At 35.8% G+C, this 23,373-nt stretch overlaps 2 protein-coding genes across 27 annotated transcripts in view; one reads left to right on the forward strand and one right to left on the reverse strand.

Moving 5' to 3' along the window:
- Orc4 (origin recognition complex subunit 4) overlaps positions 1–4,187 on the reverse strand; it is a 44,166-nt gene extending 39,979 nt beyond the window's left edge. For 2 of the 10 annotated variants that reach the window (XM_085681180.2, XM_085681179.2), the window contains exons 1-3: positions 3,246–3,372; positions 1,226–1,297; positions 791–845 (exon numbers count right to left, since the gene is read on the reverse strand). Coding sequence is in view for 1 of the 10 variants with exons in the window: in XM_048425742.3 (XP_048281699.3) it covers positions 3,246–3,354 (109 nt within the window). In the remaining 9 variants the exon portion in view is untranslated. Of the gene's footprint in view, positions 1–790; positions 846–1,225; positions 1,298–3,245; positions 3,376–4,055 lie in introns of those variants that run through there. The other 8 variants (XM_085681178.2, XM_085681182.2, XM_048425744.3 and 5 more) reach the window with 6 other exon arrangements.
- The window catches only part of Mbd5 (methyl-CpG binding domain protein 5), a 348,936-nt gene continuing 329,073 nt past the window's right edge, over positions 3,511–23,373 (forward strand). For 11 of the 17 annotated variants that reach the window (XM_085681160.2, XM_085681155.2, XM_085681168.2 and 8 more), the window contains exon 1: positions 4,167–4,306. The gene's annotated coding sequence lies outside the window, so the exon portion shown is untranslated. Of the gene's footprint in view, positions 3,649–4,166; positions 4,307–23,373 lie in introns of those variants that run through there. The other 6 variants (XM_085681158.2, XM_085681157.2, XM_085681170.2 and 3 more) reach the window with 4 other exon arrangements.

Below are 23,373 nucleotides of genomic sequence, written 5' to 3' on the forward strand. Positions count from 1 at the left end.
TTAGGAATCTTGGACTCTTTAACACAAAGTGTGATGTCTCAAAAATACCATTATCTTGTACCTTACATATTCCTGTAGTTGTACTTTTTCATTGGGACCACCAACCTGCAAATAATGACCTGGAGACTTATTTTTAATTATGAAAGTTTGCCCTTTAGCTTAGACTTGTCCCCAACTAGTTCATATAACTCAAATTAACCTGCTTCTATTAATCTACATTCTGCCATGTGGCTTGATTTCCTCTGTTCTGTACTGTACATCACACTTCTTCAGAGTCTCCCTGGTGTTCCAGCACCCCTAGATTCATCTCCTCTTCCTCGCTCTCTCCGGAAATCCTGCTTATCCTCTCCTGAATATCTATTGGCCATTCAGCTCTTTATTAAACCAACCAGAAGGCTCCTTAGTAAAGATATATCTTTACAGTGCACAAAAGATTATTCTATGGCATATTCATGTAATTTCCAAAGGCCACAGCTAGAACAAATACCCAAGAAATAACGAAACATTGCAAGTCAGCAGAAACACACTAAAAAAAATTTAGAACCTGGACTAAAAAGACAACAAATTAACTATAAATACATGGAAATGAAAGTTAAGGTTTCAATTTTCAGGAGGTAATCACAAACAGTTCATTTATGTTTTTACAAAGACAATGATATATTAATACCAGAAACCACAAGGAATCTCTAAAGCATACAAAGAATTCCACCTCCCCTCATCATCATAAAATGGCAGAAAAATCATCCCAAACAAAATATTTTTTAAAAATAAAACAATTTTTTCAATGTACCTGGAATTAGATTGAGAGCGAATTGCTGGAAAACAGCAACAGAAGTCACTCTCCCCTTTAAACAAACAAACCAACAGAATATTATCTTCAAAGTGGTAAAAAAAACAATCAGAGAGCTGCAAGAAACCTTAACCCCTCAAAACAGAACCAGAACAAGGGCTTAGAAGCAAAGGAGTAAGAAAAGTGGGTGGTTGTCTGCATTAAGGAACTTCTAGAGACCATACTGATGTAAGAGGAAAAAGATACACCAATAGGATGGTCAGAAAGGCAGTACAGTAATCAGAAGTGGCAAAGATGAAGAAACAGTAACTCAACATTCATAGTTGAGAACACTGCTGTCCAACGTAAGTGTAAATTCCAAGTAGTTTAATATTTTCTAATATATTTAATAAACACTATAAAAATAATTGTTATTCATTTCTATTATTTACATACATTTCAAGTGCTCAAAAGCCACATGAAGTTGATGACAAATGTACTGAGTAGCACGAGAAGAAAACTTGTTTCCTGGAGATAAAGCCAAAAATAAAGTTTAAGGAACAATAACAACATAGAAACCCAGACTGTTAAACATACTATCCAGAAGATAAGTAATACTCCAAGAACAGATTAGCTATCTGCCACAATGCTACAAAAGAAGAAAAAAAAAACCCATTTTCTGGAGTCAAGTGGTGGTGGTCCACACGATTAATTCCAGTACTCAGGAGGCAGAGGCAGGCAGATCTCTGTGAGTTCAAGGTAACCTGGTCTACAGAGCGGCTCCAGGGCAGTCAGGACTTTCTCAAACAAAAAGCAAAAAACAAAAAACCAAACCACAACTTCTGAAAGAATAAATCCAAACAGTCAGTAAGTTTCTGAAAAAGAAATATCTTCAGTACAGAACTGTAATCAAAGCATTACAAATTATAAAACTAGATTCATCAGTTTGGCAAAATTAAAATATAATCGTTGGTGAGATGGCACAAGTCAGAGCCTATCACACACCGAGACAGGAGTATAAAATGTCATATCCATTTTAACATCTGGTGAAACTGAAGACAGACTTATACAATCTACAAAAATAGATAGCTATGTGCATAAGAAAACATTTATGCAGATATTCATAAATATTCTAAACTAGATCGTTTGTAAGTAGTTAAAAAAACGAACATAAGTCTAATATCCATCAAGACTAACTGTGATTTTTCTAAAAGAGTTCAATTCCCAGCTCACAACACCTGAATGAGGTCTGGTGCCCTCTTCTGAAGTGCAGGCATTCGTAGCGGCAGAGCACTGTACACATAATACATAAATAAACCTTGAAAAGGCCAGGTGGTGGTGGCGCACACCTTTAATTCCAGCACTAGGGAGACAGAGACAGGCGGACCTCTGTGAGCGCTCTGTCCAGCGCTAGTTGGACAGCTGGGAACCTTTGTTTTGAAAAAACAAACAAAAACCTGACTTTCTAATAAAGAAGTTTTGCGCACTGGAGTTTTGTTTTGGGCCCATCTGACATAATTACCTCCCTGACATAAAGAAAAGGTAAGCACAGGGTAATGGATACATGAATAGGGTCCACTGTATGGACTTGTACCAAATAAAATTTGTAAAATAAAATAATGTGGACGGTGAATCATACTAAGCAGAACTAAAATTGATACTAACAATTAATTCGAGGATCTTTGATTCTTTTAAAAAATCTCATTAAGTGATTTGGCTCTTTAAAGTATCTTTACAAAGCAATGAAAAACTAACGACTTTAACTGTAAAAAATGTGGAGGTAGAAAAGAAACCGTTAATTCACTATTAAAAAAAAAAAACACCCAGATGAAAAGCTTTCTCTTCTACGCTACAAGGAAAGAAAATTTCGAGGTGTCTCTTCTTTAAGGACAAAACTCAGTATGAGGGACCCCACAATCCCAGGCATCCTCCCTCAGAGCCTGCAGCCTTTTGTGTGGCAGCATTCGGGTAGAGCGTGCGGGGAGCCTTCACTCAAACCACCCCTGCCCGTTCGCTGCCTACCGCTTCTTAAAAAATCCCTAGGACGACAGAAAAAGAGGGGATGCAGGATGCGGACCCGGCAAGGCTAATTAGAAGTTGAATCAAATTCACACATCCGGATTGGCTCTTCCAGAAGCGTCCCAGGCTCTGAAGCAAGGGTGAAGTGGTGGGTCACCTGCAGAGACCCTGGTTTCCTCTCCACGGGGCCAATCATGTACTTCCCCCTCGAGTCTTCTGCACCGAGTCTCAGCAGATCAGCAGCACTCTGCCCCGCTCGGGCTCCGTCCTCGGCATCGCCGGGGATCCGGGAGCCTGCAGCAGCCCGTCGGCTCCGGGCCTTCCTGGCCTGCACGAGCCTACCTCTTTCCCAGTCCCCCTCAGCCTGACATCTTCGCTCCTTTCGCCAGCCTGCGGCCACTGCCAACCCGACCCCGACTCGGGACCCGCATTACCTCCCGCTGCAAAGCCTACCTACCCCGGGGCAACGCCGTCCGCTGCCGACTGTGAGGACCCAGGACGGTCACCTCCTGCCCGGCTCCGCTTTCCCCGTGCCGCTGCCAAGCGCCCACAGCCACTCCCAGCATGCGCAGCGCTCCCACCGCCTCCCCGGCCCCGCCCCGACTCGTCACGTGACCTCCCGCCCCTTCGGGCCCCGCCTACTTCCGTCCCTCCGCTTTCCCTAAGGAGGGAGGAGGCGGCTGGGGGTGTTAAAGAGTAGCAACTTCCTCCCTCTTCCCGCCCCCGCCCCTCTACCCCCTGCTACAATGTCTTCCGGGTCGGCAGCGCCTTGGAGCCTTCTGGGAAAACATCTCATTTCCTCCCCTCCCCCTCCTCCGGCCGTCAACCAACCAGCCTCCCGTCAGAAAGGGACATGCGCAGTGAGTGCCTCCCGTCTCTTCTACCCGAGCCCCCCCTCCCCCCCAAGCAGAGAGACCCCAGCAGCAGCAGCAGCTGATGATGAAGAGAGAGGCAGTGGCAGAGGGGGGGCACCTTTTATTTCTATTTTTAAAGGGACAGGACACTCATTTTACCCCACTTCAACCTTGAATTGAGGGGGGTGGGGGGAAGGCGGCTGAGTTCCTCCCCCACCCTCCAGCTCCGAGCCCTGAGTGGGGGATTGAGCCGGAGAGAGGAGAGGAGTTTCTTCTTCTTAGAAAACCCCCATCCACGACTCCTACCCCCTCAGCCCCTCTACTCGCCTGCTCCCTGAGCCCCTTCCACCCTCCTTCTCTGTGGCCGTGAGAGGAGGAGAGAAAGAGACCAAAAGCCTCTTAGCAACACAGACCCTTTGCTGTTGCTGCTGCTGCTGTTGCTGCTGCTGCTGTTGCTGCTGCTGCTGCTGCTGCTGCTGCTGCTGCTGTTGCTGCTGCTGCTGCTTGGCCCTGGCTGGAGACATCTCCCTACACTGGGAGCAGCCACTTCCCCAGCTCTCCTCCTCCTCCCTTGCCTCCTCCTCCTCCACTCCCCCCCTTTATTACCCTTTGTGTCATCCTCCACAGCTCCAGGGAAGGCACTCAAAAGTGGGGGGCAGGAAAGGTAAGTGCGTCTGGGGGGGCTCCATTGCCTTCCTCTGGCTCTGACTTTCACTCCGGGCGGCAGGAGCACCAAACCTCATACGCAGTGGAGCTCCGGGGTGAGGAGGGGGTGGTGCTGGGGGGTGAGCGAAGGAGGGGCTGGAGTGAGGAGGGGTGTGTGAGGTGGGGTGTCCACCCTGTCAGGGAAGGAAGGACACTTTTATTTTCCTTTGCTGTTGTCAAAAGTGGTTTCTCCAGCTAACATCTGATTGTGCCTTGCTTCAGTGGGGGAGACTACAAAAACAACCCCCTCCTTCCTCCAATGAGGCGCCAGGGAAAGAGACAGAAAGAGGCATACTTTCTAGATGTCACTTAAAAAATTACGTTTCGAGAGCTTTCTTCTCTCTCCCCAGGAAAAGCTGCCTGCATTTGTTTCTGAGTGGGGAAAATGTCGGGATGTGAATTGTGTTGGAACTGCTCATGCAGTTGTAGACCGGAGTGTTTCTCTTTTTGCTTCTGTCTGTGGCTTGGATATTGACTTTAGGGTTGGAAGACTTGACTGGTGTTTATGCTAAGTGTTTAGTTTCTCCATTTTTTATTTTGTCTGAATTGCATAGCAAATTTCAAATTTTAGTTCATGAGGCCTTTAGTTGGGTTTTACACTTGTATTTTTTTGTAACATATTTGTTTCATGTTTGACTATATAAAGTTCAAAGCTTAAAAGGCTTGAAGTTTAAATGCCACTGGTAATATCTTTGCCCACATACGTTTCTGGTATTTATTTTCCATAACATGAAAATATTAGCTATTTCATAACTAAGTAGTTTTTTTTTTACTCGAATCTTTGTAACTTGTCTGAACAAGTCATCCCCATTGAAAACTTTATGTTGTTCTTGCTGCAAAGAAGGCCAAACCTCCCCATCAATATTTTGCTGGATTGGTACCGCTTTCAGTTTTAACTGAATTATTTATGTACTGTTGTAAATTGAGACGAGTTTTTCATCCAGAGGTAGTGACCAAATTGTTCACATGTGAAAGAAAATAAATTTTTAAAATTCACTTTCATGAGTTAAAAAAATCATGAAGTTGTAGCTAGTATGTTATCGTTAGATACAAATTGAAAGGTAAATCTGGATTTAGACTTATAGAATAACAGTTTTGATAAATTCTGCATTCTATGAGGTATATTCTTCTGGTTTCATTCTATTGTGCTGTATTTTATTTATATTTATATATCATTTATATTTCAAAAATAGTGCTATGTTTTATTTCACAAATACTAAAAATATATTTCTGTTGTAGGCCTCATAGTTCCATCTTACATTAGAAAGTGGTATTTTGTTTCATTTATGGATTTCTTTCCCTTTTTTGAAGATGGATGCATACATTCATCTTCCTATTCTCTCTCTGTGCCTCTCTCTCAGTTTTTAAAAACTGCTTTGGTTTCTCTGATTCCATAATTTATGTCAACAATAAAAGAATAGCAATTTGATCAGGAAGAAATAGAAATCTGTAATGATATTTGACATAGTATCTTTGATATAGTCTTAGAATGTGATGATCCTTTTTGTTTGTTTTATTTTGTTTTCTTAATGGTAAAACCAAACCATTTTATACTCATATTTTAGTGATTGAAAGTCAATACATCTGTAGAAACTTGTGTAGTAAAATTTTAATTACCAACTGTGTGTAAAATAGACATTCACACACCGGCAGGGAACTGTGTAGCAGTATACAGTATGGTCCTATTTCTTTCATTTCTGATATAAATTTGAACACTTTTTTTTAGCCTTTCTTTGAGATGCGATTGCTGCACTTGAGCAGAAATCTGTGCTACTTTCAATTTTGTCTTCCATCATAAATATTGGTAATACTGTTAATACTAATATCCTTAAGCTTTTCTGTCTTTACACACTTAGCAGTCATAACACAATGTATAGGAAGGAGAACTTATTAAAGGAGCCTATGTTAAGTATGCAACTTGTATAGACAATTGAGATAGTAGTTGTCTAATAGGCAGCTAAGTGAAAATTTACAGACTTGAACGTAATGCCTGTGTTTAGTTGGTGTTTCCTCTGTTTTGAGACAGGGTCTTTTGCATATAGCATTTTGAGTGGTAGGGTTACAAGCGTGTGTTACCATACCCAGCTGTTTGTATTTTCCTGTGAAAGTATTCCTATTCTCCTGTTTCTTACCTAATCCCTACTATGGTTAGACCACTATTTGTATTTTCCTGTGAAAGTATTCCTATTCTCCTGTTTCTTACCTAATCCCTACTACGGTTAGACCACTCTGTATTTTCTGTAAAGGAGATAACAATTTATGGCTTAAAAACCTTTTGTATATTTTTAGAATGCTTATATTCTAAGTGTTAAGTACTGTTGATATTTTAGGAGGATAATTTTTCATGTAGATAATACCTTGGAGGTCACATTATATAACTCGTCACTTTCCACGCTGTGATATTTAGAAAACCTGAAGAATGTTCTCAAGATTCTAAGGTTTTTGGTCAGAAATGAAAACTTTCATGCCTAATTCCATGTTTCGCAGTTCAAAGTTTTCTACAGAGGCTTTTCTCGAGACAGAGTCTGTGGTCTGGAAAGCCCTATCAGACCAGACTAGCTTCATTCCCAGAGATCCACCCACCTCTGCCTCCTCAGTCCTGGGATTAAAAGCAAGCAGCCCCCATGCCTGTCTAGACTGATCCTTCCTATGAGTGTGAAGGTACATGGCTTTAGAGCTCCCGTTTGCCCACTTACAGAGCGGTAATTTGATGTTGCCTCTTTAGAGAGTTACTAATTTCACTGGTTGGGGATTATTACTTCTTCAGAATCATTCAGCTTTCTCTACTACTAGTCCCCATCCCCCACCCCCAGTTAATCAGCTAAGTAAATATATTTTTGCTCTTGAACTAAAAATCTCTATTTACAAAATCAATTAGAATTGTAAATGCTTACTTATGAGTTTGACTTAATGAACTATGTAAGGTCAAAACTTTTCATCTGATTAGACCTTGTATGCACCTCATTCATAGCAAACATGGTAGGTACATAGTAGGGCCAACTGACTGACATAATCCATATGAGTTTTAAAAGTAGGTATTGTTGGTTTGTTTGGTTTTTTTTTTTCCACTCAAAGAAGTGTGAGATTAATTCCCTTTCCTCTCCCCCCCCTTCCTGGTATAATTCTCATTACCATGAAAGGTTTTTTTTCCTTGAGAGTTTTTTTTCTTGATATTTGCTGTGGCTCTCACATTTTCTAATTAACAGTTAAATTAAATGCTGTTAAAAATGTAGTACTCATAATAAGAATTAAAAACATATTTCCTTCTAATCCTCATCAGGATAGAATTTGAGAAAAGTGACTTATTTTGAGTAAGCAATTACTTGAAAACTTGATTAAACATGTATTTGTTCACTGTTCACTTGGTCAGCTCAGTGAGCGAAGGATACCTTAGGATGTGGGGATGAGCAGTCCACCCTCACCAGCTCTGTAAAGCAGTCGCAGTCGTTACTTAGGTGACATGTGTCCCTGACTTTGTTTTTTTGGTCCTTACCCAGACAGTTATCAGCTTTCCAGTTCTCTATGGATATGAAGATTGACACCTAGTCATCAGTGGGACCCAATGAAGTCAGCCAGAAAGCCTATATCCACTTAAATGTCTTTGCAAACTTTGTTGGATTTTGAATGTCTGTGAAAAATAGATTGTGCTTAGAAATTAAACATCTGTAGAATATCTTCTTCTTTTAAGGCACTGTGGTAGGCATCTGAAAACAAGGTTGGGCCTGCAATTTCATGTTAAGAGAGTTAATTATATCCCACAAATGCATTGGTCAAGTATTTTTCTTATAATTAAAATTTTATATTAACAATATTGTTAGGTGGGAAAATGAATGTTCCAGAAGATTATTACTGTATTTTGTTAGAATACACTAATATAACAAAATTTCTACTTAATATTGTACTTTAGAGATTTTCAATTCATACAGAATTCACGAGCTTTAGACTATGAAAGTCATTTATTTGGCTACTGTTGTTGAGTTTATATTCTAAATATAATTCTTTAACTTGAAGATTATTAAAAATGTTCATTAAATTCTTTCAAATAAAAAGCAATTTTCTCCAAATTTAATGTTTTGCTCTCAATATATTTTTTTCTGTTAAACCTTAGACAGCAGATAATCTTTCATGGTTTATAGAAAGGTATACATTTTCATTTTGAGTGCTTAAATATTTTGTTCCATACTTTAAGCAACTCTTACAATATAATAGAGGTCCAGTAAATTAGTACTGACTTTTTTTTAAGCTTTAGAATTTTTAGTATATTCTAAGCATATTTCTTCAAGCTTCTCATGAAAAAAAATTTTTTCATTTCTAAATCAGTTGCAATGTTTAATACTGCTTATGTGATACTGCTTCTATAGTTTTAATAAATGAGTCAGAATTTTCTCAATAGATGAGTTCTTTAAAAAGCAAAGAATCCCGTATCAGTTTCTTTAATTGCTTTAATACATAATTGAACAGTACCTTGGAGAGAAAAAGCTACATTCACTTCTCAGTTTTGACCATGTATGCTTGAGAATAATGTTGATTTGCAATTGAAGTAAAGAAGTGGATGCCTCTACTGACTAGTTTAATGCCATGAGAAGTAAATTGACTCTAAATGGTAAATTCAGAACTCTTTCACATTCATTGTTTGTGTTTTAGTAATACACATGAAGGTGTAGCACCTTCATGAATGTATCTGTTTTACCCAGTCTTTCCATTTGTATTATTGTGTCATGTTCCATATGAGGGAATTGTTTACCAGTCAAGTAACTTTTATCATTAGACGGCACCAGGCACTGTATTGCATTAGACATAGGGTACTTCTTAGTTCAAAATTCAATCATATTAGAGAGTTTTATCGATCTGTACTGTGGAAAGAATTAGCAAAATGATGGCTCCGATGGCTTTATAAAGGTAGGATGATGGAAAATTTTTCAGAGTGTACAGGATGGATGGAAAAACAAAGCAAATCGAAGTCTCTTACAGGATACAATCCAGTGTAGAACTTAAAGCATAAGTACAGTCAGTCTTCCCTTTACAAAAAATCATAACATGACAAGAGTTCTTTATTTGACCTTCCTTTAATTGACATGGTGTTACATTTAGCATTTTGTTAAATGAACTTGGAGATTGCAAAAGTATGTAACAAGGTATTTCTTCTAACAATTTTCATACAAATATTTTATTAGTGGAATGCCACAAGACAACAGGGTTTTTATTTAAAAGCAGCTATCAAATTAAAATGATTTTTAGTGCAGTAAACCAGAGTTGTTGTTTTTTTTTTTGCTTCTTTTGCTTTCTTTAAGGAAAAGGGGGAATTAAATCAAAATTTACTATTTTGTTAATCAGTTAATCTTGAGGTTCTCTCTTACTAAATGTATATTCATATTGTATACTTATGTTGAGTGTCATTCTATAAACAGTATGCCAGTCCTTGGGAACATTTTGAAGTGCTAAAAAAAAAATCTGTGTTTCTGTTGTAGGTAAGAATAGACAATTACAAATGATTTCTGACATATGAGAACAATAAAACAAAATCAATGAAAAGAATAAATCTTGTCCAAAATAATTCTTTTAGATAACCTAAAAGTAAGTGAAAAGTAAGAATCCTAATTCTTTAGCATTTCTGTTTGAGGTATTACATAATACTTTAATGTTGGAATAAATCAGTATGTCTTCAGAGAGAAAAAAGTGAGATATTTATAGATTAACACACATTAATTTTATTTTCTAATATAGGTGGACATAATAGAAATATAAATGCTAATGACGTTGAAGAAGCTGTAAACCTTTTACTTTGTTCAGAGTTAGATATGATGAAATTTTCATCTAGCATAGTTGGCCTGTGAGAACTTTTCATTAAATTCCGTAGAATTGAACAAATTAGCAGAATATATTGCTTTAAAGGAGTAAAATGAGTTATGTAATCAACCATGAACCTTGCAGGGGTGAAGTATTTGTATATTGGTTCTTTGCTAAATTCTTTGTTAAATCAAAAGATTTATCAATCTGGAAATTTTTTGGTTTGGTGTTACTTTTAAAACTTAAATTCTTGTGCCAATTGCTACCCCACTTCTTCATTGCATGTCCGTATGTCAGAACCTGGAAATACATATGATAATGTTTCCTAAGACCCAGTCTTAAACTTTATTTTCTTGTTGCTATAGTTGTTGTTTTTTATTTGCTATGAGTAAAGACATGTTAGCCAGTATTGTACTTAATGCATACGTTCTTAATAGGATTCAAAAGCCATAGTTGAGGCTGCAGTACTTACTGTAGTAAGCGAAAGAAGTGCTCCACAGTCCAGGAAAGCCAGCACTGCTGTTTTATGTTGCTTCTTTATTTGGATATACTGATTTAAAGTGAGACTGCCTTGTAAAGAAGGAAGGGACTTACTTTTATTTGGGAAGTTATAAAGTTTTTCATTAATATATATCAAATATCAAAATATTTAGAATGCATGTTACAGTACAGATAGAATTTTTTTAAAGCATTATTCCAAAAACCATTTTCCTCTTTCCACATTTATCACAATGGAGTTTGTGCTAAAGGATTTCTTGGCTATTTTAGAGACTAATCTAGTTAAAAGGTTTGTTTATGCTTCCCATCTCTGTTCTGCTGATGGCATTACAATGCTGGCCAGAGCCAGACATCTAACTGTTTATAACATTCAAATTTCAGTTAAAGCTACAGTGTTCAGTTCACTATGTAGCAGCATGCCCATACCAGCTAGAAGGATTGCTGGCAATGTATGTGGGGATTTTGTTACCATAGGCTTTGCTAAATTTTGCAACTCCTAAGAATATTTTTTTAAATATAGAAAGTGTTAGCATTTAATTCTTATAGATGTATAAAATCAAACATTCCTATAGAGATAATATATAGTATTTTCTATTTCCCTTTAACAATTTCTTTTCATGATACTAAAAGCTAACATTTTTTTATTATTTGCTTTCCTAATGTTTCAGTTTAGCTTCTTTCTTTCTTTAAAAAAAGATTTGTATTTGCTTATCAGTTGATTTGGATCCTGGTTCTAGTTGGAAGAACAGAATAATATGCTGCCTTTGCCCAAAGAAAACTAAGAGTCATATTCCTGTGTTTTTATGTATATGTAGGAAGTCTACATGCAAATAACAGATTTTAATTCAATCCTACATTCTTTTCTGTGCTGTTACTCTTGCTGTTTGCAGTTCTGTATTTTAAGTAGGTTATTAAATTGTTTATTTTTCTTTTTATAAAGGTACAATGAATTTAATATGTCTTCAACTGCTCATCTATTTTTGTATCACCTAGTCATAAATTGACTTGAATTGTGTGTGTACTTAGTTTCTTTAATGTAGTAGGCACTTTTGCTAAATTCATTACTTTTTTCCTAACGTTGTTTTACTTCTCTTATACATTGACTTTCTGTATATATTGTAAAAATGTTTTTGTTGAAAGCAAAGTACATGCAGATATAAATGTATCATATAGGAAAGATGAAAATTTATATAACTTATATGGAATCAATTGTTAGTAAAATCTTTAAATAGTATAATCAAAAGATGCATTTGGCTCACTTTTTAAATTAAGAAACAATCTCTTTTTTATGGAATAATATAAGATAGTGAGGTAATAAATATGTGATATCTGAAGATAAAATGGAAAATATACAAAATTTATAGATTTGTAGATTAAATACATGGATAGATTTCTAAGATGAGCCAGGTAAAAAAAAGTAAGTCAAATAATATGTACAGTATGTTGTCTTTTTTTAAAAATATAACATATTTTGTTATGTTTAAGAATGTATATTTATACAGATAATATAGTGCTTTTTTCTATTGTATATGTCATGAAAGTATAGACTCTGCCATCCACCCATCCATCCATCCATCCATCTATCTATAAACAGACCTAGAATATATTTACTAACTTACATCTTTTGTGTATAGAAATCATCTGTCTAGAATTCTGATTAATTTAAAGAGCTCTATATTTGTATGTTTTAATATTACTTAGATTTGATTTCAATGTTTTTATTTATGTTAGCAAATTTATAATGAAAAAGTACATTTGTATATTAAAGTAACAAGGAACAAAGGACCCATAAAAATTGCAGGCCTAAGCAAACAGTTTCATGAGTAGATCCCTGAGTACCCTGAGGAAATTTTGTGCTGTTAAAGTCACCACAGCTTGATGCACAGTCAGACCGATCTAGTCTTCTTATGTAAGAGAGGGAAGTCTTGTCTTCCGTAATGAAACTGTGTGTGGAAGTATTTTACTTATTGGATATCCTTCTAGTCTACCCTGAGTGATAATGAAGGATGTCAATTAGGAAGTTTTAGTCTAAAATAGAAGGAATGCATAGACCTATTGTAAAACATTTTCATCAGTGGTACAAATTATTGTGTGTTCCCTGAAATATAGATCACATATAGTCACTTGACATTTCTACAGAGTTTGAGTATTTAGCTACTGCTTTTAATAGAGGACAAAAATAAAGGAGAAGGTTTTGAAGAATAAGCATTTCTCTTTTAAAGTGACTGAAGTATGTCCTTGAAAAATCAGCCTTGGAACTTTTTGTAAAATTATATCAAAATGAGTATGCAAATATGCTTAGAAAAGAAAGTATCAGAATTCTGTAAGGGAAATCACCATGTACTTTTTGGGAAGGATAAGTTAATGTGAATTTATATAGAGGAGAAATATTGAGTTGTTACGGAAGGAAGTAATTTCAGGCAAGGACAAATCTAATGAGATGAGAACACTGGCAAACTTATTTATTAATTATTATTTTGTTGTCATTATTTTTTTTTTTTTGTATTCAGGATCTTACTAGGTAGATGAGACTGGCATGGAACTCTTAGAGCTTTGCCTGTCTGCCTACCTCTATCTCACAAGTGCTGGGATCAAAGGCGTGCACTGCCACACCCACTGCTGCAGAAAGAACAACAAAAACTAAAGTTAAAAATAATCTAGTAAAGTAAGGTTATGATTGAAAATATGATACCTGTAAATTTCTGATTTTACTTTTTTGTTTCCCAGAACATAAATCAGAAAAGAAATAAGCAGAAAAATAGGAGAAAATAATTTGGACAAAAATTAAGGAAATGAATAACTACAGTTAGGACTAGAAGGGCCACTGGTTTCTGAAACTAGTGTGTCTGGTTCTGAGTTGGGAATGAAGCACTGTGGTTCAGGTAGTAAAACATTACTACATTACAGCTTGGTTTTTTGTTCAGTTTATTAAAATTCATCCCCTGGTTAATCCTTGAGAACAGTTATGAATAGTAGACTATAAAACTATACATATTACATAGAGATGCTAAAAGTAGAAAAGTCTAGCTTAGGTTTTCTCCATTTAATTTATGGATTTTGATTGATATGATTTATCTTGAAGTAGTCCTATAGTTACAAACTATGGTATTCTGCCCTTACCACCAGGAACTTTTTTTTCCCTTTTGAAAATAGACAAATTTATTATAGCAAATACAGTGCTGTATCTTGTTTCCAGATGAAAAGAGATGTAATTTATTTTGAAAATTTGATTCTCATTAATTAGATGTTTGTTGTTTCCTTTTTACCAATGACTTGCCATTACCTTCCTTAAACTAATATATGTTGATGGCTATTGTGTGCTTACTGAGATGTGTGAGTGAACATTAGCATGCTTCTCTGTCTTCTAGAACTAAACCCTGAAGGTGGAAAAGGTTATTATCAAATAATTGTGCCAATAAATGCAAAATTAGAACTTTTTGTCATGGAAAGTTACATGAAGTTTACTATTAAAGGTTTCTGTGGAAACAGGAGACATCTACTGTGAGGCAATGTTTAGTTGTAATTTCTCTGAGTTTCCTTAATCATGATGGGGAAGCATTTCCTGAAAAGAAAGCCCAAGGACTTCTAGAGGCTTAGGTACAAGCAAAACCGCCAAGACATTGCAAGCAATACTTTCCGTGATCTTTGGGTTAAAACTGAAATGTAGATAGATAGTCTTTGTTCTTAATGAGAAAAGCTCACAATTAGTTATAGGTCGGCTGTTACTAAAGATAACTTTATTTCACTCTAAACCAGTAATGAACTTTCCCATGCAGCCATGATCTTACTTTCAGATCTCATAAGACTCTTTTAATACAAATTTATTGGAAACTATGAACAGGATATACTTTTCTAGAGATAAGTAGGCAGAACTTAGAAAAGGAATTAAATGAATATGTCTTTGAGTTCAAAAGAGAAGGACCTAATTGTGTTGCCTAATCAATATACTGAACTAAAAGCCCATTTCAGGTATGAGATAGATGATAACTAATGAAATTATGGACATAGTTGTGTGGCACAACTTTTGAAGAGGACCGTAACACATGGAGCAAATCAAAGCAGAGAGAAGAAGACAAAACCGTTATAAACCAAGCATGTTTATCTTTAACTAGAATGTAAACATTTTACAAATTATTTCATGTACTGCTAAGAAAGATATTGTTACACAATAATGGTAATACAAATATTAGCATTTGTTCTGTTCATATGAACACATACAGTCAGAAGTGGTAGTAAATGACTAGGCTGCACGGCTTGTCTCACTCCATGATGTTAGCCTTGAATAATTTGGTATATCTGATTTGCATTAGGATTTTTAAAGATAAAATTGAAGGAATGTTATTTTTACTTTTTTTATATAACATTATCACTGAATTGTGTTCATTCTGTTTGAGCTTTGGACACTACCTTATGTTTTTATTAAACAGCCTGATAACTAGAGGCTTGAGAAACAGAATATGATAAGAATATGTAAAAACATGATAAAATTAATGTATTAAATTCGTGGTTAACAGCAAAATATCAAATTATCATAAAGATGTGTAAGAGTGAAAATATATTTAAGCACTCATTGAATCATTGTGATACTACATGACTTAAGGGTGGATAAATTCTTTCAATGCACTAATTTTATTTTACTTTTTTTATTATTATTTTTGGTTTTCTTAGACAGGGTTCTCTATGTGGCTTTGGAGTCTGCCTGGAACTCACTCTGTATATCAGGTTGGCCTCGAAGTCATTGAGATCTGTCTGCTTCTGCCCCCCAAGTGCTGGGATTAAAAGTGTGTGCCACCACCACCCAACTTCAATGAACTAATTTTAAAGATGAACAGTTTGTAAAATAAATTTGATCTTAGTATTCTGGGATTCTCAGAAATAGGAGATCATCTTCCTCTCCCAATCCTGCCTTTACCTCCCTTTCCTTTCTTTCTTATTAAATTACATTTTGTTTAATATGTTTGTATTTGTGTGTGTATTTGCATGGTTGTGCACATAGAACTCAGAAGATAACCTACAACAGGGCCAGCCGGTTCTTTCCACCTGTGAGTCAAGGATTGAACATGTCTTTAGTCTTGAGGGCAAGTACCTTTACTCCCTGAGCCATCTTCCCAGTCAAGACTACGCTTCTCAAAGCATATTTTATCTCTAAAAATAACAGAGATGTTTAGAGTTCTTTATTTACTTATAAATACAACATTCTGAGAGAGAGAGAGTATACATAGCATGGATACATATTTTTTCAGTACCTAGAGGAGTAGTGAGTTAATAAACCACAGCTATTTGAAAAGCATATTAGAATACTTGAAAAGAAAACTTACTGAGTTTAATAACTCTGGTCAGGTGTCCCTTCTAAATGGGAATAAAGATTGGTTTGGGCATTATTCAGGAATTGCTGTGTTCCTTCTGCTTTGTACTTCTTTATTCTCTTTCTAGCAAAGCATATTCCTAAGGATACTAGTTCTGTGATAAGTGAGTAGTACCCCTACCCCCAAGGATTTCTTTATCAAATAAGGTTATAATTAAAGAATGGTAGATAGGGTTTATAGCATATGTTAAGGTTTATCACTACAAATTTCAAATCTCTAATATAATTGTTAATAATCTACTGATTACTTCTCTGTGTGCCATGTACTCTGCTAAGAATTTTATAGTTATTATAATTCTATTTTTAATAATATACTTTAATATATATGAATATCATCCCAAAATCTTTTCTTGACTTTTTTCTCTTTTTTTTTCTTTTATTGAAAATAGATTTTTTTTTAACCCCTTACCTAGTATATCCTGATTGTGATTTCTGCTCTCTCCTCCCAGTTCCTCTGTAACTCCCTGCCCACCTGGATCCCTTTCTGTCTCTAATTAGAAAAAAAAAAACTGGTTCTATAGAATAATAAATTTAAGATAAAACAAGAACTGATACATCAGAATTGGGCAAAAGAAACAGAAGGAAAAGAGCCCAAGAGAAGGCACAAAAAATACACTCAGGAATCCCATAAAATCATTAATCTGGAATCCATAAAATATACACAGAGAATCTGGTGCAGATCCATGCAGGCCCTGTACACGCAGCGTCAGTCTAAGTTCACATGAGCTTTGCTCATGTTGATTTAAGACCTTTTTCTTCATGTCTTCCATCATCTCTAGCCCTTACACTATTTCTGCCTCCTCCCCCAAAGAGTTCTCTGGGCCCTGCAGAGAGCTGTAAGATGGAGATATCCCATTTATGACTGAATGTTTCAAAGTTTCTCACTGCAAAATGTCTGTCTGTTGGTCTGTGTATTTGGTCCCATCTGCTGTAGGAGGAATCTTCTCTGATGATGGCTGAGCAAGACACTGATCTCTGAGTATAGCATAATGAAATGTCATTAGTGGTAGTTTCATTGTTTTGTTGTTATTGCTGTTTTTGTTTTTAAAGAACAATGTTTGGTTTTACCCTAGTTCTCTGATATATCTGTCTCTTATATTTGGTCACCCAAGCAGTGCTGAGTATGGGTTCAATCTCATCAAGTAAAATCAGATAATTGGTTGGTTACTTCCCACAGACTTTGGGCCACCATTGTACTTGCGTATCTTGCAGGCAGGACTCCATTGTTGAGCCAAGGGTTTATGGCTCTGTTGGTGTTTGTATTTCTCTTTTGGTAGCATGCAGAATACCTTCTTGCACCAAAGACACTAGAACATAGGGATGAAGGCTCTGTATAGCTACCAGCTCAACTCCTTCATATTCAACGACTTGTGTAATTATCGTCTTTTGTGATGAGGCCTTGCTGTCAGTTTGTGGAGGGCAACCTATAGTTTTGGCAACAGCCTGGATTCTTTGGTGGTTCTCTTGGGATGGACCCTTTTGGTCAGCAACTCAATTATATGTAACCAATCCCAGTATTGGCAACTTCATTTCGTGACAAGAGATGTCCAGTTGGTGCTGTTTTCCCATTATTTGACAATTTCATTTTAGATCACCTTCATATATATATATATATATATATATATATATATATATATATATATATACAGATCACCTTCATATGTGTGTGTGTGTGTACACTTTAGGAAACTTCTACTTCATTTAGTTTCCATACTAACCCTAAAATGGCCCTTAACTGTCTCACCCCATATTCCCTCCTTCATCCCCCCTTCCCTTTCCTCACATGATTCTCCCATTCCAGCCCAGCACCCATTCATAGCTTTCTACTCTATTTCTCTTTCCTATCAAGATCTGTCTATTTTCCTGTCCCCCAGTCCCTTACTCTGTACGGTTCTACAGATTGTGGCTTGTTTATTATTGACTTAAGCTATTACGTTTAATTCTTTTAACAAGTAGCAAAAAAAAAATTCTAAGAAACAAGTAGGAAGTATTTTTTATTTCTTTCTGCTTATAAATATAAGCAAATTTTCTTTAAAGAATATAAAAGTAAAATAAATACCATTCTTTTGCTGCATCTTTATAGCACTGGGGAAAAAAGGTTACAGGCTTTATCCATACAGCTACATACTAAATTTATCGTGTACTTCCACTCACTTCTAGCCCCAGTGCTCACTGTATCCAGAATAACCCATTATGTCCTTTTTATTACTAAGCAGCAAGCGCTAGAGCTTTGAGAGATACCCTTTGACCTGAGAGCTAGCTCTTTGCACTGCATCCTGGAGTACATAGTTGGGGAGGGGGTGCGATTGAGGTTCTGTGCTGTATATTTTATAAGGTAAATTATTTTGTCATGCTTTTCTTAGCATTATTTTGAGATTTAAATGTAGAGCATATGAACTCTTCGCATCTTGTAGATATTCATTAGCATTTTCCATTTGCTTTTGTCTCCCATGTTTTATTCTTTATGAAGTTTTACAATGTCTTGTAACTGAAAATTCTGGTCTAATTCGTCTTTATGCTGTGTGTACTTTTCTTAACAATTAAAATATTCTATAAAAGTTGTGGAGCACACATTATAAAGAAAGTCAAATAATTGTAGCTAGGTAATGCATACAGTCTATTTAGATTTTATAGCCGCAGTTTTGGTAATCTCTTATCATTAATAAAATAAAAATATAAATATATTTAATCTTAATTTCTGTATATTAAATTGGTAATACTACCAAAATGGTTAAGAGCATGAACTCTGGGACTAAATTTTTGGATGTGATATATTTTGATTCATTGTTATTAATAAAAGATATCTAAGAAATGTACCTTTCTCAGTTTGTGTGTGTGTGTGTGTGTGTGAAAGAGAGAGAGAGAAAGAGAGAGAGCGCATGTGCTCTCACATGCTTTAAAAAAATGCCAGATACATGGAGAGACATGGTTATGCACATTAGTGTTTATATATGTGGTTATATATTCAAGTACATAATTATGAATGTATATCATAGAACTATATAAAACTTGCTTATATATATAACTAATGTACATAATTATGAATAGTGTACTATATATATGTTATAAAAAGATAATAAATAGTAGTTTTAGGAAGTCTAACAATGTTTTATTTCATGAGATGAAACAAATTTGGTTTGACTTGTTTCTTTGACATAGTTCTCTCCATTGTTTATCTTAAAAAGACTGAGATACAAATATTTCAGAACCTTTTAAAGTATGCCAATAAGAAATAAAGTAGAAAAACTAAAATATTCTGTCAGAATATTCACAATCCAATCTATCTTTTGTGTTTTATTGAGAATTCAAAAGGCCTATCAGCTAGCAAAATAAATGTTCTCCAGAAATTTCATTATTTTGTGTTGGTGTCTTTTTATTTAAGATTGATCCACTCAGAGGTTGTGTAATAAATTGCATTAAAATCAGATGAGTCTATTTAAAGTCAAATGGTGGCCTAGCTCTCCCTTACAATACTTCACGTTTGAGTATCTTTTCTTAGTCATCAAATGGCTTTCCCCTCTCTTATTAACTAGTCAAACTTTCTTACTCCTAACGTTGTCTGTACTCTGTCTATACGGCTTCAGTGTGGTTTTGTGAACTATCCTAGATGCACCTTAGTATTTTTTCTTTAAACAGGGATCCTGAAGTTTAAAGAATGTATTACTGCAAAATATTTATTAAAATCTTCTAGGTCTATGCAGTAAATATTTTATTTTTGTGAGACATTGCAAACAGTTTCTTAAAAAGTGTTTAGCTTTTCTTATATCCTGTGTAATTCATCAGTTTAAGAATTTTATAAACTGGTTGAGAACCAGAAGAAAACTCGAGATAACCATATTTGAGAGTATTATAGATGGTTACTTAGCCAACAAAACAAAGCAAAAAACAGAATATATAATTTCATATAGCTACAGAACACACATACATTCCCTTGTGCGCACACACACAGGAAAGCAGAATGAATTTTCTCTTTAAACAGATTAGGGATGAAATTCAGTGGTACAACACTTGCCTAGTATTTTTGAAACCCTTGATTTAATTTCTCTGGTATTAAACAAAAACAAAAACAAACAACATGTGTCAGCATGTAAATGGATGTGAGATGACAGCCTCTGGAATTGGTTCCTCCTTCCACCTTTACCTTGGCTTCCCAGGGATTGGACTGAGGTGTTTGGTCTGTGTGCCAAGTGCTTTAGCTGCTGAACTTCGTTGCCCACCTGTTGAGACTATTTTTCAGATATAAAGTTCATACTAATTTTCACATATATTACTTAAATACTCTGGACTAGTTTTTAAATATTATTTTTGTTTGTTTTGATATTCATTCTGCTGGTTTCGTAAATAAACTTGGAAACATGGTTATTTTAATTTTCCTAGTTTGAAAACCAGTTTTGTAAATCCTGATGTAATAAAGCCACTTTAAATTTCTGCCAAGAAATCTTTTTTTTATATATCATCATCTTTTTTTTCTCTATTTTTTTTATTTATTTTTATTTCTTTATGTATTTTTTGAAAATTTCCGCTTCCTCCCACTTCCCTCCCCTCCGTCCTCCCCTCTCCCCCTCCCTCTCCAGTCCAATGAGCAGTCAGGGTTCCCTACCCTATGGGAAATATAAGGTCCTCCCTGTTACCCCCAGGTCCAGGAAGGTGAGCATCCAAACAGACAAGGCTCCCACAAAGCCTGTCCATGCAATAGAATCAAAACCAAGCGCCATTGTCCTGGGTTTTCTCCAGCGTCCACCATCAGTCACGTTCAGAGTCTGGTTTGATCACATGCTCCCTCAGTTCCAGTCCAACTGGCCTTGGTGAGCTCCCATTAGATCAGTCCTGCCTTCTCAGTGGGTGGACTCACCCCTCGCGGTCCTGACTTCCTTGCTCATGTTCTCCCTCTGTCTGCTCTTCATATGAACCTTGGGAGCTCGGTCCAGTGCTCCAATGTGGGTCTCTGTCTCTATCTCCATATATTTTTAAGTTATACTCATGAAAAGGATTTGTTTTTAAAGTGAGACAGTTACAGACGTTTTAGACTATCCTAAAGGTCAATATTGTCTAGTAAGATACATCAGGGTTTAACTTAAGGGAATAATAACGTTTTTCAAAGAAGAAATTGTCTTAAAGAGAAAAACTTGTTTCTGTTTGCAACACACACACACACACACAGAGAGAGAGAGAGGAGAGTCCTCACACTTGAGGAACAGTCTCCGGTTTTTCATAATGATACAGAAAAAGACAAAGGAAGGTCTAATATTAAGTTCTGTATATATTAAGTACTTGGTCTTAGACTTGACTGAATTATAAGTAAGGCTTTTCTAAGGGGTAATAAATTTTTTTGCTCTCAATTTTATTGGTTAAAATATAAGATAGGAATACAGTAAAGCATTTTGGGTATCCAAATCCATGTAGTAAATGTTATATCTGGAACTGAGATTGCCTGCTTTCTATTCTACTTATATCTCCCATGTACAATTAAGCAGAATATGACAGAAAGGAAAGTCAGGCAAGATAGTAGAAAGTTGTAGCAGGCACTTTACATAGGAATATATTTAAAATGCATGTTAAAGTGCTGCAGCACATGCCGCTCTTGTAGAGAACCACAGTTTGTATTGTAGTACACCCACACACCAGTTCCAGGGTGGTGCACATGTATGTATATACATGCAGGCAAAAACCTTTACATATAAAAATAAACCTTTTAAAATATGAACCTTTTGGAACTTCTTTATTTTAAATTTAATTTGAATATTTTAAAAATGAATTTAGTTTTCTTCATCATTTACTGTTACAGAGTTTTCCCAAGGCCATCCTTGTGTAGGATTTTTATACCTTCTATACCTTCAGGGAGCACTATAACCCTTCTAAAGCTGGGTGTGGTGATATATTGTTAAATCTCTTCTCTATAAAACCTTGCAGTGCTGTATGGATTTATTACTTTTCTCAGGGAAGAAAATTGCTTCCCTTTTTTTGAATTTAGTTAGTTATAGTCTTATTTCTATTATGAAGAAAAACTGGGTCTCTTGGGTAATTACCATAGCTTTTTCTTAGATGGTTTCAATCCAGCACTGGTTTAGAATTCTGTTACTAGGGTTCAGTCATAAATATACTTGATAAGGAATTATTTCATAATAAATTTTAAAGAATTTTTAAAATGTAAAACAATTCTCTCTCTCTTTCTGTGTGTGTGTGTGTGTGTGTGTGTGTGTGTGTGTGTGTGTGTGTACTACAGTGTACATGTGGAGGTTTGACAACAACTCTTAGGAGTCAGAGTCAGTTCTTACTTTCTGTGTAGCTGCTCTGTGTCCTGGAGGCTAGCAGGCCTGTGAACTTCTGGTTTCTGTCTCTACCTTCCATCCTACTGTAGAGTGCTGGGGTTACAGGAGCACATCACTGCATTCAGATCTCTACTTGATTTCAGGAGTGGACTGAGATTGTGAGGCTTGTGTAGCTAGCCCGTTACCTACTTAGTCATCCTCAGCCCTGTAATAAATTGAAAGGATAGTCTATCACAGTTGGGATTTTGACTAAAGAATTTATCCCGGTTTTCGTTAATGTTTTCTTAATTTTGGATCTCTGTCTAGATACAAAATCTTAAGTGTTCAATTGTTTTCACATCCAAAATTTTTATCTTCGATATACAAAAGTATATTTGATAGTGAAACTAGGTGCATTTTTATCCCTTCTTTAGGTTTAGGGAAGCAAATCAATAATACAATCACATTTTCTGAAAAAAATAAGTGCTTGAAAGTTGAGTTTACAAAGCTAGACATAGTAACCGCAGGAAGCATTCCTCCTACAATGCATATGGCAAAGGAGAAATAAAGCTCAGCAGACTCCAGACAAACGTGCCTGCTAAAACTGAAAGTGAATTTTCTGCTTTATAACCTTAGATTTCATTTATCAAAAACTAAGACCATCTTCTTTTCAGATATAGTGATGATAGGAACAGATTTTAATTCATAAAAGTTTTCTCAAAGTAGCAACCTTATGTTTTATACAGTTTATAGTTAGCTTATAATGTACCATGTATGTTTTAAGCTGCATTGTTTTCTGCTGCATGTGTTTTGTCTTTTAAGAACAAGTAATTATTTTTAATTAAATCTTGGGTGAAATTTTAAGAATTTTTTTAAACCAACAAATTGAATATGGAGAGTGAAAAACTGTGAATAGGTTTCAACTGATGATGTCTTTAAATAGAGTGCTACTGATGTACTTAAATGTTTGTAAAATCACTTCCTCCATGGGCTTAAAGAGACACAGCTCTAAGCTGTGAGAAGTCACTTCAGCAGGATAGTAATTAGAAATAAACCACTACTAAACTTCTGATGAGAAACTAAAGAAAAGTTGTTTTGTTCATAGGGAAGTCTCATTTGCATCCAGTT

Source organism: Myodes glareolus, chromosome 21 (genome assembly GCF_982192425.1).
Source record: "Myodes glareolus chromosome 21, mMyoGla1.1, whole genome shotgun sequence".
NCBI classification, from domain to species: Eukaryota; Metazoa; Chordata; class Mammalia; order Rodentia; family Cricetidae; genus Myodes; species Myodes glareolus.